The sequence below is a fragment of the Prionailurus bengalensis genome, chromosome X, assembly GCF_016509475.1.
Source record: "Prionailurus bengalensis isolate Pbe53 chromosome X, Fcat_Pben_1.1_paternal_pri, whole genome shotgun sequence".
Classification (NCBI taxonomy): Eukaryota; Metazoa; Chordata; class Mammalia; order Carnivora; family Felidae; genus Prionailurus; species Prionailurus bengalensis.
This window is the reverse complement of record NC_057361.1, coordinates 31,738,122-31,754,533: the sequence shown is the minus strand read 5'-3', so window position 1 is coordinate 31,754,533 and position 16,412 is coordinate 31,738,122. Positions and strand designations below refer to the sequence as shown.

General features: G+C 37.8%; 1 protein-coding gene across 1 annotated transcript in view; it reads right to left on the bottom strand.

Annotated features, from left to right (window-relative positions):
* Positions 1–16,412, bottom strand: part of CFAP47 (cilia and flagella associated protein 47) — a 587,956-nt gene that overhangs the window by 426,934 nt on the left and 144,610 nt on the right. Inside the window, exon 26 of the mRNA XM_043569968.1 lies at positions 6,367–6,576. Within this exon, the coding sequence (XP_043425903.1) occupies positions 6,367–6,576 (210 nt within the window). The remainder of the gene's footprint in view (positions 1–6,366; positions 6,577–16,412) is intronic.

Below are 16,412 nucleotides of genomic sequence, written 5' to 3'. Positions count from 1 at the left end.
CAAGTACCTTACAACTATTTTCACATTAAATTCTCACAATCACCATCTGCTCCAATCATCATATCCTCAGAAATGCTTTATCTGTCTGATACATGGAGGTACCCCTTACTTTCCATCTCATTAAACTTATATAATTTCCTCATTAATCTATGATATAATAGTATTTATCAATTTGTTTCTTCCATTACAATAGAAGCTCCATGAGGCCAGGAACTTTGTTTTGACCTCAATTCTAGAAGAAAACCAGGTTTATTATTGCCACTTTGTAGATACTGAATGAATGAATGAATGAATGAATGAATGAGAAAACTAGTCGAGAAATAAGAAGCCTTTTCATGAACAAAAGGGATAATTTTGGAAGCACAAGTTTTTGGTGGTAGGGAATGACTGGCTAACCTCATTACTGTTCAAAAGTCATGGATGTTGCATTTTTTCACTGGCTCAGAACCAAGCAATGGCTCCTCACTTCATTCAATGTAAAAATTCAAATCCTTAAAATAACCCCAAAGGTCCCATTGGGTCTGGGGCTGCTGTTACCTCTCCAACCCTTTCTCCTAAATTCCTCCCTTGGCTCCTTCTACTTAGGTTGCACAGGCCTCTTTGTAAGCATCCATCTGGATGACCCTGCATCAGCTATCCCCTTGATCCGAAAGGATATTACCAGAATCTTTTGAACTGCACTCTCTCCTTCCCATCTCTCAGATCCCATCCTCTTAAGGGAAACACTCCTTATCACACTATACTTTACTGAGACCTAGTCACTCCCTCTCTGGTACTCCCCAAGACCTTACCCTGTTCTTGTACTTTTTGCTATAACCTCCAACAATAACCACATACCGGACTTACCCTTTATTATGTGTACTGTTTCTTGTCTCTTTTCCCCTGCTAGACTCTAAGCTCCACAGGGCAGGTATCATGTTGTGATCTCTGAAGTAACCCCTAGTACTTAGAATGGTGTCTGGTACATGGTGGACATTCAATAAATACTTGTTGAATGAAAGAATGAATGCCTCAGTCATTATTCACAATGTCAAATTGCTAACAGATAATAATGTTACAGTTGGGGCGCCTGGGTAGTTCAGTCGGTTAAGCGTCTGACTCTTGATTTTGGCTCAGGTCAGGATCTCATGGTTCATGAATTCGAGCCCCACATCGGATTCCATGCTGACAGCACGGCACCTGCTTGGGATTCTCTCTCTCCCTCTCTCTCTGCCTCTTCTCTGCTCACATGTGTGCACACACATGCACTCTCTCTCTCAAAATAAATAAACTTTAGGGGTGCCTAGGTAGCTCAGTCTGTTAAGCATCTGACTTCAGCTAGGTCATGATCTCACGGTTTGTGAGTTTGAGCACCACATCTGATTCTCTGCTGTCAGCACAGAGCCCACTTCAGATCCTCTGTCCTGTTCTCTCTCTCTACCTCTCCCCTACTTGCTGTTTCTCTCAAGATAAATAAACTTAAAAAAAAAAAAATGTGTATCATTTAGCCAAAGAAGATGTAATTATAGACCTATTACAATTTCCAAAACTGTATCTTCTCCTTCATTATTTTATATTGATTTATTGGTTAGGGGCCATGTGCAGACATTTTAGACATTCACTAATTTTACCAATAATAAGTTAAAACTTTCTCTTCAAGGTAGATTGTTTCTCAGGATGCATTTCACAAATCTTTACCTAGGTAAGGGAATTCCTGTTATTCCATATGGGGTATATTTCTTGATCCATTCCCAAAATCTAGAGAGTATAACTTATTTAAGATCTATAAATGCACTTAATATAATTATAAACTATACTCCTTGGTGCAAAAAAGGCAATAGAGAAACTAGTGTGTCTGTGTATATCCCTCCTTCTCTCTCTCTCCCCTTCCCCCACCACCATACACCCCGACATTGGTGTTTCATATGCAAAAAGTAAAAATAAGAAAAATCAAGGAGAATAAGGCTGAATTAATTAGAACATAAGGAAGATAAGTTAACCTAGAATAGAGTTTGATCTGTAAAGCAGCATCCCTGACTCTCTCAAAAACCATTCTTTTTAAGTTCATTTATTTATTTTGAAAAAGAGAGAAAGCACCAGCATGGGAGGGACAGAGAGGAGAGGGAGAGAGAGAAACCCAAGCAGGCCCTGAGCTGTCAGCACAGAGCCTGATGCAGGGCTCTATCCCACCAACCATGAGATCATGACCTGAGCTAAAGTTAAGAGTTGGATGCTTAACGAACTGAACCACCCAGGTGCCCCCCTCAAAAGCCATTCTTAATATCATTTAAGCAGTTTTATAAACAGATACAAAAATTCCTCATAAAACTATACACTTCTAAAACATAATGAATTTTGTTTCAATAAACACATTTCTTTTGTAGGAAAAGAAAATATTTTAATTTTTACAAAGAATATATGGTTTCCTTTTTGAAATTTTATTGATGTGAAATGTAAAATTTCAAAAAACCACTTTAGCAGTTGTTTTAATACTGGATTTCAATTTAATACATTGATTTGAAGACTTTTGCAAACACTATCAATTTAAAATATCTGAAAGGGTTACAGGATATCTCTTAACTACCCATATACGATAAGCTTATTTTTTAAAGACTTTACTTTTAAGCAATCTCTACACCCAACATGGGGCTTGAATTCACAACGCCGAGATCAAGGGTTGCATGCTCTACTGCCTGAACCAGCCAGGTGCCCCATAAGCTTATTTTTAAGTAAAAATCATGTTCTGTTGTTTACTGATAGTAATTATAACACAGGCTTTTTCAGCGAAACTGTAAACATTAACCATGGACACTATTTATGAGTTTCTGACTCATCAATAAATTAATACATCAATAAAAATAACTAAATATCCAAGTTCTTATTGAGTACACTTTAATTACTATCATTACTACATGTCAGACATGAAATCTTCATTAATGGGTATGTGTCTTTGTGAGAGAGAGAGAGAGAGAGAGAGATGCAAAACAACAGGAAAGAAATTACACCATTCCATTTCTTATTCCTTGTAAAGTCTACATATGACAGTGCATATAAAAAAGTATAACTATAATAAAGATTTCTGTATGATTCTATACAACCTAAGTAGTGTTAAAACAAGGTGACTAAATACATAATCATTGGAAACAGAAATTTGGTTTATCCATTATGAAGAGACAGAGAAAGAGCATGAGCACGGGAGGGGTAGAGAGAGGGGGAGACACAGAATTCGGAGCAGGCTCCAGGCTCTGAGCTGTCAGCACAGAGCCGATGCAGGGCTCAAACTCACAGACCACGAGATCATTAGCCTGAGCCAAAGTCGGATGCTTAACCCACTGAGCCACCCAGGCGCCACCAATTAACATTTGAGTGAGCTTGGACAAGTTATATCACACTATGGCCCTTAGATACCTCTTCTATAAAGCAGAGGTGAAAATCTTAAAAGCATCCACTTCCCAGGGCTATTGTATGGATTTCATGATATCTAACCTATGATCTAGGAGCTGACCTGTGTTAATAGCTGTTGACCTCATGCTTCCTGTATGTGTCCAAGCTTTGATTTGCATAACACCACCTCTCCTAGCTCTCTTCTGTCTCAGTTATGGATATCAAAGCATGCAAGACTCACAATCTGCTCCTGCTGCTCTTTCAGCTTCTCAGTTCTGCCTTGCCAGTATCGATCCAACCAAAAACACCAAAAATATCACCCCCAAAGACAAGGCCGTTTCAACTTCCATACCTAGTATTACACACTTGCAATACTCTTTGACCACATCACCATCCCTCCCATAGATATATACAACCTTCATCCCCAGATTTTTGGGGGAATTTGGGGAAAAGGCAACTAGGGTGTGCAGCCTCTGAACTGAAGGCTCATGAGTGTGGAAGGGACCATTATTAGTGGCAGCAGACACATTAGCATGAGTAATAGTGGATATAGCTCTATATCTATAGAGCTCTATAGCTCTATAGTGGATATAACTTATAGCTCTTAGGCCAGCTGAGCCAATCTGAATGTGACAAAGTCTAAAGAAACAAAACAAGAAGCCATGCAGGTTAGCCCCCAAGGGGAACCACAGTATGAAATGGTCGTGCATGAGTAAAAGAAAGCAAAGCATGATGGGATGAGTGTTTTATTTTGTACTGAACCCATGCACTCCAATATGGACAAATTAGATGCCACAAAAAAAAAAAAAAAAAAAAAAAAAAAAAAGGAATCAATTTAGGACGAACACTGGCAAGTCTAATTTGTCCTTTGAGATTTTACTCAGAAACCTGAGTAAATAGCCATCCCCAATTTCCCCAAGACATTATCAGTTGCTCCTATTGCAACGCCTTTTGTATTCACCTCTTGGCACCAAAGAGTATATAAAAAACACTGTTTAAAGTTCACCTTTACTACACTGACCTCCATCTCAAAGGACCCCTTTCTAATTTATCTTTTCCTACCCAAAAGATGTGGCAGATCACACATAGATTACCCACAATAAATATAATAGATGAAAACAAATCAAAGAGTAATATTTTTTCCCAAGAGAAATTCTGAGGTGAGAGGGAAGCTCTCACCTTTCCTGGTGGAAGACCTCTTTTATCTCAATGAGATTCAAGATGGAAAGTCTACAGAAAGGCAAAGCCAGCTTTGGAGAGTTGACAGAAGAACTAATGTTATGCACTATGGGAAACTAGATGAGGAGTTAACAATGAATGCATCAGTAAAAGGTTTGCTAATATTAAGGTTCCACAGAGTTCTCATGATTCTTGTTCATCTGGGTGCACAGGAAAGCCTTTTGGAGCCCAATTATGATTTTCAAAGTTTCTAAATTACTTCTAAAAGCTCTACTTTATCCCACACTTGCTGAGGGTTGGGATGGAGCTTAGGGGTAATGAAGGTAAGAAGGGTGGGGAAATCCAGGTAAGAGCAAACAAGTCTCAAGGCTGAAAGGAAGCACACAATAACGACAAGGAAAGAAAAAAAAAAAAAAGATCATCAATTATAGCACTTCCTCCTTGTAGAGACTGTCTTCAGGTCTCCTTACCATCCTGTTAGTTGACCAGACGTCAACACACTGACACAGTGAAGTCTGTTCCAGCCCCTGTTAGAACCAATTATTCCCCTGTCCCAGAAACAATCTTGTCCACCCAGTATTTAGTGAAACTATTTCTCTCCTCACCCTGGTAATGAGGTCTGAGTCTTCATTAGCTTTAAGACATTCGTGGATAAATTATTCATGATTTTTATTGGTGAGTTCAAAGCTAGACCTTCCATAGCGCTCTGGGCAAAGTGTAAATTTGTGGACTGAAGTAAAGTTAAACTTTTATGAACAAGGTCAGCAATGTACAAAAAGACAGAATGTCTCCCAGGACAGAGGCACAGAGTTCAGTGCTTGACAGGAGCCTAAAGCAAAACCATTAAAATTTTGTTTTTAAATGTCAACACAAGACAGGCTGTTAGCATCAAAAGAGAAAAATGGGAGTCTGCATAGTGTAACTTAGATGATTTTACCCATCAACATATGCAAGAGACACAGAAGCTGGAGGTCAGCAGAACTCCATGAACTGTGTCCTGGCTACGGCCACACTTTGCACTGGATGCAACATTTCCAGTACCATTTCTCTCCCTTCTAATTCCTAACACGGAAGTCAGTCTTTGGCTATGAATACACCAAAGAGTAATAACCCCACTACTAGTTAATAAATTATCACACTGAGCACATACACCAACACTAATCTTCAGCGTACAATTCCCTCCAATGCTACTTCTCATTATAAACATTTTTAACAAACTTGATTGCTCTACCCATTGGTGTCTTACAATTTGGAGAATCAAATCTGCTCAGGGTGTAATTTAAAAGTAGAATTTCCAGTCCCACACGGTATGAAATCTAGAATCATGTTTCCACCAAGGAGTATTTGAATTTCCCTGAGTCTGTTAAAGCTACATGTAACAAAATCATATTGTTTGGAAACTCATTATGCTGATGTTTCTCATTTTCATTTAATACTTATTTAACATTTCCTTTGTGCCAGTTCCTGTCCAATTAACTCAACAGTCATTAACTCAGGGCATTTCTTACTATTACAGATGGGATTCTGTAGATAGGTTCTGCTATTGTCTCCATTTTACAGATGAGAAAACAGAGAGGCTCAAAAGATTAAATAATTTCACCACAGTTAACAGAGCAAGGATTCAAACCCACGTAACCTAGCTTCAGTATATGCTAGTTACCACCATCAAGCTGTTTCTCATGGGAACCATGCTGCATTTAGAACTTTTAAAAAGACCTTTAGGCCCAAAGTCATTATTTTAGATGTCTCTCCATTTAACATTTTACAAGGGTGTAAAACATAAACTCATTATTCTTCACTGTCAGATACAAAAGAATCTCTTACCAGTTATCTCTGTTATCACAGAAAAGAATATTGGTGAAAAATGACACAGGTTTAGATGATTTAAAGCTGAGGTGGCAGGTGAGCTGAGCATTTATTCCACTGGAAGACCCTGTGATGACACAGCCTTTTGGAAACGTTACAGAAAGAGGTTGAGCCTCATCACCATCAAGAAGGCTCACTGTGGGAATCTGGACATCTAAAGTGGAATCTCTGTTTAAAATTAAAAAAAAAAAATAGCTCAAAATCCAAGCAAGTCACTGGATGTAAATGTGTCTCCCTCTGTTTTTTTTTTTTTTTTTTTTTTTTTAATTTTTTTTTTCAATGTTTATTTATTTTTGGGACAGAGAGAGACAGAGCATGAACGGGGGAGAGGCAGAGAGAGAGGGAGACACAGAATTGGAAACAGGCTCCAGGCTCCGAGCCATCAGCCCAGAGCCCGACGCGGGGCTCGAACTCACAAACCGCGAGATCGTGACCTGGCTGAAGTCGGACGCTTAACCAACTGCGCCACCCAGGCGCCCCTCCCTCTGTTTATTGAACCATCCGAACAATTAAACAAGTATTTAAAATAATATGCCCAATTATTAAAGATGTTTTGCATCATCTCTTACGTTCTGGTCCCAATATAAGTAAGATGGATAATATATTAAATTGACCACACAAGATGATCCAAAGTTCCTTTTGTCCTCTAAGAACTAAAATAGAGGATTAAGACACCTGATTAAATACAATGTGCTTTTATCGATAGCCATGATATAAACAGTATGGCCCTTAAATATATCCTTATAGAAATTTACCAAAAATTACCACTTTGACAGCTAATGCTTTAATGAATATGGACTAAATATAATATTAAAAGATACATAAACACATATGATTTTTAATGTGGATACTATTAAGCACTTGTATACATATATTATGAATATTTTCTCATCATTACTAAAAATTCCACTTAACGTTCTTCACACATTTCATTATATACCTATAATTCATTTAAACAATCTAAAATGTTTATGATTTCTAATAACACAGTATGTAGTATACACTTTTAAATATAATACTTGAGCAACACCTGGGTGGCTCAGTTAGTTAAGCATCTGATTCTTGTTTCTGGCTAAGGTCATGATCTCGCAGTTCTAGAGAAAGAGCCTCGCATTGGGCTCTGCACTGACAGCACAGAACCTGCTTGGGATTCTCTCTCTCCCTTTCTTTCTGTCCCTCCCCTGCTCTCTCTCTCTCTCAAAATAAATAAAATTTAACAATAAATAAATACTGGATAACTTTTAGTGCTCAATAAATATTTAACCATATTACTCAAAATTTTATTGTATATGTAGGCTCCTATAGCAAATAAGAAGTATTACTAAATGGGAATCATATTTCCCTAATATGTTAATTAGAATGAAGATTATTCAGCTAATTAACTTTAAAAAGTAAAGAAAGATCCCAACCTAAATTACTCAAGCTGATCGGGTTCACTAGGTAAAAAATTAAAAATGTAATTTACAAATCAGGTTTAAATCCAATTCTGTTGTTAATTAGCTACATGTCACTGGATAAGTCATTAATGCTGTTGATTTGACCATTCATACAATGAGGAGACTGGGTTATATCATCTCTACAGTCCCTGTTACATGTTCATTTCATTATATCATATTTTTCAAGATTCAACTTTTGACTTGAGATCATTTTTAAATTTGTTTTTAATATTCATTTATTTTTGAGAGAGAAAGAGAGAGACAGAGTACAATTGAGGGAGGAATAGAGAAAGAGGGAGACACAGAATCTGAAGCTGGCTCAAGGCCCTGAGCTGTCAGCGCAAAGTTTGAGTTCGAGCCCCACATCATCGGTCTCTGTGCTGACAGCTCAGAGCCTTGAGCCAGCTTTGGATTCTGTGTCTCCCTCTCTGTCTTTGCCCCTTCCCTGCTCACACACACACTCTTTCTCTCAAAAATAAATAAACATTAAAAATAATTTTAATAAAAGAGACTGAACTAGAGAAGCGCTGAGGTACATACAAGACCTAGACGTTTATGAAAATAATGCTTATAGGCAATTCACAATGGTGCACAATTCCTCACAATTTACATAATTTTAACATGTCAACTAGTTAATCTTTATTTCTATATAGATAGGTGTATATTTCTAAGTAGAAATATAAGTAGAAGTATCAGAAATATAAGTAGAAGTTTGTTTGGCTTTCTTTTTTTGTTGTTTTATTTGAAGGATATCAACATACATAGTCTTGCTTGACTTAAAAAAAAATTATCTCAATATTTTCTTCCTAAGATTCCTAACATAGTTGTCTCATTAGCTGAAGTTCATCCACTTCACAGCTATAGCTATATTCATGTACACATATATAACAAATTATTATCCTTTTACCTGTCACAGGACATTAGTGCAGTTCCCAGATTTTGCTATTCTGAATAATATTACTATGAACAAAGTCAAACATATAGTACACAAGTGCAAGAGGTTTTCTTGCATACACTATCAAGTGCAATTGTTGGGCTGTGGAATATGCAGATTAAACACTTTGCAGATTATTATCTAGTGTGGTCCTAACTCATTGACATTGTAACTGGGACCTGACTTCTTAATGTTTACCTACCTTTAACAGGCAAAATGCTTATATTATTGTAGTCTCTAATTTTCATTTCCAAATTTACAAAAAGGTCAATTATATGTTTTCAGATGTTCATTATCTACTTAGGAATCTTCTTCTGTGAAGTACTTATCAAAGTTTTTTGGCAACATTTCTGTTGAGTGATTTGATTTTTTTTTAATTTTTTTTTAATATTTATTTTCGTGAGAGAGAGACAGAGACAGAGCACAAGCAGGGGAGGTGCAGAGAGAGAGGGAGACACAGAATCCAAAGCAGGCTCCAGGCTCTGAGCTGTCAGCACAGAGCCCGATGTGGGCCTCGAACTCACAAACTGTGAGATCATGACCTGAGCCGAAGTCAGAAGCTTAACCAACTGAGCCACCCAGGCATCCCTGGTGATTTGATATTGTTCTAATTTTTATCATTTACTTTTTTATTAGCATGAATTTAAGTCTTGCAAGAAATCCTTCTCTACCTACAAATGTTAAAATTGTTTTCCAAAATATTTTCTTTAATTTTTCCTTAAATGTGAAATTTAAGACTTTACTCCATTTGTAATGGATCTTTTTGTATTATGTAAGACAGGAATCCAATTTGAAATATTCCACACAAACAATCAATTGTTCCAGTACCATTTACTGAATAGTAACTTAATTTCTTCCAAGATCTATAATACTATTTATGTCAAATATTCAGTATCTATTCATGTATGGGCTTTCTCCAAGTCTCTTTTTTCTATGCCTTTGGTCATTTTATCTATCACTACACAACTATCATATTGGTTTAGTCTTGATATTTTATAAGGCAAGTCCTTATTCTTCTTCTGGAGTGGTTTGGCTATTCTAGACCCTTGATTCTTCCATGTAAAATTTAGAATTTTCCTTGTTAATCTCCATGAAAAATTTTATTTAAATTTTTATTGCAGTCGCATGAAATATGTAAATTGATTTGTGAAGAAATGTCTTTTTTACAATACTGAATACTCCAAGTCATGAATATGGTGTAAATCTTCATTTACTTATGAGTTCTTTGACTTAAGTTTTATAATTTTCTCTATATAGTTCCATATAGTTCTTCCACATCTTTTGTTTGATTTATTCCTATTATTGTTAATTTTTAATGTTTTTATAAACAGTAATTTTAGAGTTACACATCGTAAATGTTGTATGCTGAAATGCCACGTATTTTATTATTGGACTTACATTTGTCTATTTTGATAAATGACCTTCACAGCTTTATCTAATCTACAGATAGTGACAGTGCTTATGTACCTACTCTTACATATTTCATTGCACTTAACTCCCTGGATGAACTAGGTTTTTCACAAAAATGTGTTAGGGAGGCAGTGATTACAGCCATCCTTGTCTTTTCTTTTTTACTCAAAGGGAATTGACTTACGTTCCAGGATCCAAGATAATACCTCTTCTAGATTCATGATAGAAAATTTCAACAATTTAAAGAATATCTCTTTTATTCCTGATTAAGAATTTTATCATGAATGGTATTGTAATTTTATCAAATGCTTTTTTCTTCTGCATCTATGGAAATAATCATATCATTATTCTCTTTAATTCGTAAATGTGGCAGATGAAATAAAAAGGTATTTTAGATTTTTTAACATTAGGCAAATGTTACAATACTGGGATATACCCACATTGGTCATGATTTATTAATATATTTATATAAGTAATAAATAATATATATAATTTAATTCATTAAGGATTATTGCACCTGTTAGTCATTAAGAGAGATTGGCCTATAATTTATCTTTCTCAAACTGTCATTCTTTGATTTTATAATAAAAATTTCTGACTTCATAAAACAAATTAGACCACACTATTTTTCTATTCTATAAAAGAATTTCTATAAGATTTGAGATACCAGTTTCTGGCAAGTTGAGTAAAACTAGCCTGTAAAAAAATCAGAAGATGGCATTTTCCTTCTAAAATGTTAAGTATTAACTCAAAGACTTTCTGTTTATTCTCAGTATGGTTTTAGTAAATTATATTATTTCTACAAATTTCCCATTTAAGTTTTCAAATGTATTGGAATGAATTTCTTCATAGTATTTTAATTTTCTCATTTTTCTCCAATGCCTATATGATTATATCCCATTATTTTTAAAGTTTATATATTTTGAGACAGAGAGAGAGAAAATACCTGTGCATGCAAGTGGGGAAGGGGCAGAGAGAAAGAGGGAGAGAGAGAATCCCAAGCAGGCTCCACATTATCAGTGCAGAGCCCAAGGCAGGGCTCGAACTAATGAACTGTGAGATCATGACCTGAGCTGAAATCAAGAGTCAGACGCTTAAACTACTGAGCCATCAGGCACCCCATATGCATCATTATTCTTAATATTATGTAGTTGTACCTTCTCTCTTTTTGTTCCTCATCAATGTCACTGCACCAGTATCCATTGTATTAGTTCTTCAAAGAACCAACTTTTGGTTTCAGTAAACCAATCTTCTATATATTTGTTTCCTATTCCTTTAATTTCTACTCTTTTTCATTTTATCTACATTCTACATTCCTTGGATTTAATCTTTTATTCTTATTCTTAAATTACTGAATAGTTGAAACTTCTAATCATTTTTTATATACTATCAGCATTTAAGACTACACATTTCCATTCTGGGAGGAAGATGGCAGTGTAGGAGGATGCTGGGCTCACCGCATCCTGCTGATCACTTAGATTCCACCCACAACTGCCTAAATAACCCAGAAAACACCAGAAGACTAGCAGAACAGAGTCTCCTGAGCCAAGCAGAGACGAGAAGCCCACGGAAGAGGGTAGGAAGGGCGGACAGGCGGTGTGCGCTCCACAGACTGGCGGGAGGGAGCCGGGGCAGAGGGGCGGCCCGGCCAAGCAGAGCCCCAAGCAGAGTCTGGCTTGCAAAAGCGGAGGGGCCGGACAGAGTGTGTTCTGACACCAAGCGGGACTTGACATCTGGAAGGTTATACGCAAATAGCTCTGCTCGGAGGGCGGGAAGCCTGGAGGACAAGGGGAGGGAGAGTTGTTGAGCCTGGGAGTACAGAGCTCAGCTTGGCGGGGAACAAAGGCGCTCGCCAGCGCCATCTCCCTTGCCCATCCCCCAGCCAAAATCCCAAAGGGAACCAGTTCCTGCCAGGGAACTTGCTTGCACCACGCAAACACCCAAAGCTGTGCTTCTGCGGATACATCCCTCTGGCGGGTTTGACTCCCTCCCGGTGCCACAGGGCCCCTCCCAAAGCGGATCACCGAAGGGTAAGTGAGCTGAGCCTGCCCCCCCAGCCCCCCCTGCCCCTGTGCACCTTGCCGATCCACCCCTGCTAGCATGCTAGAACCCCAGCACAACAAGCCTGGCAGTATGCAAGTAGCCCAGACAGGCCACGCCACCCCACAGTGAATCCTGCCCCTAGGAGAGGGGAAGAGAAGGCACACACCAGTCTGACTGTGGCCCCAGTGGTGGGCTGGGGGCAGACATCAGGTCTGACTGCGACCCCACCCACCAACGCAAGTTATTCAAGACAGCACAGGGAAGTGTCCTGCAGTCGCACCACTCCAGGGACTATCCAAAATGACGAAACAGAAGAATTCCCCTCAGAAAAACGTCCAGGAAATAACAACAGCTAAGGAACTGATCAAAAAGGATTTAAACAATATAACAGAAAGTGAATTAAGAGGAATAGTCATAAAATTAATCGCTGGACTTGAAAACAGTATAGAGGACAGCAGAGAATCTATTGCTACAGAGATCAAGGGACTAAGGAACAGCCAGGAGGAGCTAAAAAATGCTATCAGTCACCTGCAAAATAAAATGGAGACAGCCACAGCTTGGAATGAAGAGGCAGAGAATAGGTGAACTAGAAGATAAAATTATGGAAAAAGAGGAAGCTGAGAAAAAGAGATAAAAAATCCAGAAGTATGAGGGGAGAATTAGAGAACTAAGTGACATAATTAAAAGCAATAATCTACGCACACTTGGTATTCCAGAGGAGGAAGAGAGAGGGAAAGGTGCTGAAGGTGTACTTGAAGAAATCATAGCTGAGAACTTCCCTGATCTGGGGAAGGAAATAGGCATTGAAATCCAAGAGGCACAGAGAACTCCCTTCAGACGTAACTTGAATCGATCTTCTGCACAACATATCATAGTGAAACTGGCAAAATACATGGATAAAGAGAAAATTCTGAAAGCAGCTAGGGATAAATGTGCTCTAACATATAAAGGGAGACCTATAAGACTCGTGACTGATCTCCCTACTGAAACTTGGCAGGCCAGAAAGGAATGGCAGGAAATCTTCAACGTGATGAACAGAAAAAAAATGCAGCTGAGAATCCTATATCCAGCAAATCTGTCATTTAGAACAGAAGGAGAGGTAAAGGTCTTCCCAAACAAACTTTGAAGGAATTCATCACCACTAAACCAGCCCTACCAGAGACCCTAAGGGGGATCCTGTGAGACAAAGTACCAGAGACACCGCTACAAGCATGAAACCTACAGACATCACAATGACTCTAAACTCATATCTTCCTATAATAACACTGAATGTAAATGGACTAAATGCTCCAACCAAAAGACATAGGGTATCAGAGTGGATAAAACAAGACCCATCTATTTGCCGTCTACAAGAGACTCATTTTAGACCTGAGGACACCTTCAGATTGAGAGTGAGGGGATGGACACCTTCAGATTGAGAGTGAGGTGATGGAGAACTACTTATCATGCTACTTGAAGTCAAAAGAAAGCGGGAGTAGCCATACTTATATCAGACAAACTAGACTTTAAATTAAAGGCTGGAAAAAGAGATTAAGAAGGGCAGTATATAATACTTACAGGGTCTATCCATCAGGAAGAGCTAACAATTATAAATATCTATGCGCCAAATACGGGAGCCCCCAAATATATAAAACAATTACTCACAAACATAAGCAACCTTACTGATAAGAATGTGGTAATTGCAGGGGACTTTAATACTCCCCTTACAACAATGGATAGATCATCTAGACACACGGTAAATAAAGAAACAAGGGCCCTGAATGATACATTGGATCAGATGGACTTGACAGATATATTTAGAACTCTGCATCCCAAAGCAACAGAATATACTTTCTTCTCGAGTGCACATGGAACATTCTCCAAGACAGATCACATTCTGGGTCACAAAACAGCCCTTCGTAAGTATACAAGAATTGAGATCATACCATGCATACTTTCAGACCACAATGCTATGAAGCTTGAAATCAACCACAGGAAAAAGTCTGGAAAACCCCCAAAAGCATGGAGGTTAAAGAACACCCTACTAAAGAATGAATGGGTCAACCAGGCAATTAGAGAAGAAATTAAAAAATATATGGAAACAAACGAAAATGAAAATACAACAATCCAAATGCTTTGGGATGCAGCGAAGGCAGTCCTGAGAGGAAAATACATTGCAATCCAGGCCTATCTCAAGAAACAAGAAAAATCCCAAATGCAAAATCTAACAGCACACCTACAGGAAATAGAAGCAGAACAGCAAAGACACCCTAAACCCAGCAGAAGAAGAGAAATAAAGATCAGAGCAGAAATAAACAATATAGAATCTAAAAAAACTGTAGAGCAGATCAATGAAACCAAGAGTTGGTTTTTTGAAAACATACACAAAATTGATAAAGTTCTAGCCAGGCTTCTCAAAAAGAAAAGGAAGATGACCCAAATAGATAAAATCATGAATGAAAATGGAATTATTACAACCAATCCCTCAGAGATACAAGCAATTATCAGGGAATACTATGAAAAATTATATGCCAACAAATTGGACAACCTGGAAGAAATGGACAAATTCCTAAACACCCACACGCTTCCAAAACTCAATCAGGAGGAAATAGAAAGCTTGAACAGACCCACAACCAGCGAAGAAATTGAATCGGTTATCAAAAATCTCCCAACAAATAAGAGTCCAGGACCAGATGGCTTCCCAGGGGAGTTCTACCAGACGTTTAAAGCAGAGATAATACCTATCCTTCTCAAGCTATTCCAAAACATAGAAAGGGAAGGAAAACTCCCAGATTCATTCTATGAAGCCAGTATTACCTTGATTCCTAAACCAGACAGAGACCCAGCAAACAAAGAGAACTACAGGCCAATATCCCTGATGAATATGGATGCAAAAATTCTCAATAAGATACTAGCAAATCGAATTCAAGAGCATATAAAAAGAATTATTCACCATGATCAAGCCAGATACATTCCTGGGATGCAGGGCTGGTTCAACATTCGCAAATCAATCAATGTGAAACATCACATGAATAAAAGAAAAGATAAGAACCATATGATCCTGTCAAACGATGCAGAAAAGCATTTGACAAAATTCAGCATCCTTTCTTAACAAAATCTTGAGAAAGTCGGGATACAAGGAACATACTTAAACATCATCAAAGCCGTTTATGAAAAGCCCACAGGTAATATCATCGTCAATGGGGAAAAACTGAGAGCTTTTTCCCTGAGATCAGGAACACGACAGGGATGTCCACTCTCACCACTGTTGTTTAACATAGTGTTGGAAGTTCTAGCATCAGCAATCAGACAACAAAAGGAAATCAAAGGCATCAAAATTGGCAAAGATCAAGTTAAGATTTCACTTGTTGCAGCTGACACGATATTATACATGGAAAATCCGATAAACTCCACCAAAAGTCTGCTAGAACTCAAACATGAATTCAGCAAAGTTGCAGGATACAAAATCAATGTACAGAAATCAGTTGCATTCTTATACACTAACAATGAAGCAACAGAAAGACAAATAAAGAAACTGTTCCCATTCACAATTGCACCAAGAAGCATAAAATACCAGGAATAAATCTAACCAAAGATGTACAAGATCTGTATGCTGAAAACTATAGAAAGCTTATGAAGGTAACTGAAGAAGATATAAAGAAATGGAAAAACATTCCATGCTCATGGATTGGAAGAATAAATATTGTCAAAATGTCAATACTACCCAAAGCTATCTACACATTCAATGCAATCCCAATCAAAATTGCACCAGCATTCTTCTCGAAACTAGAACAAGCAATCCTAAAATTCATATGGAACCACAAAAGGCCCCGAATAGCCAAAGTAATTTTGATGAAGACCAAAGCAGGAGGCATCACAATCCCAGACTTTAGCCTCTACTACAAAGCTGTAATCATCAAGACAGCATGGTATTGGCACCAAAACAGACACATAGACCAATGGAATGGAATAGAAACCCCAGAACTAGACCCACAAACGTATGGCCAACTAATCTTTGACAAAGCAGGAAAGAACATCCAATGGAAAAAAGACAGTCTCTTTAACAAATGGTGCTGGGAGAACTGGACAGCAACATGCAGAAGATTGCAAGTAGACCACTTTCTCACACCATTCACAAAAATAAACTCAAAATGGATAAAGGACCTGAATGTGAGACCGGAAACCATCAAAACCCTAGAGGA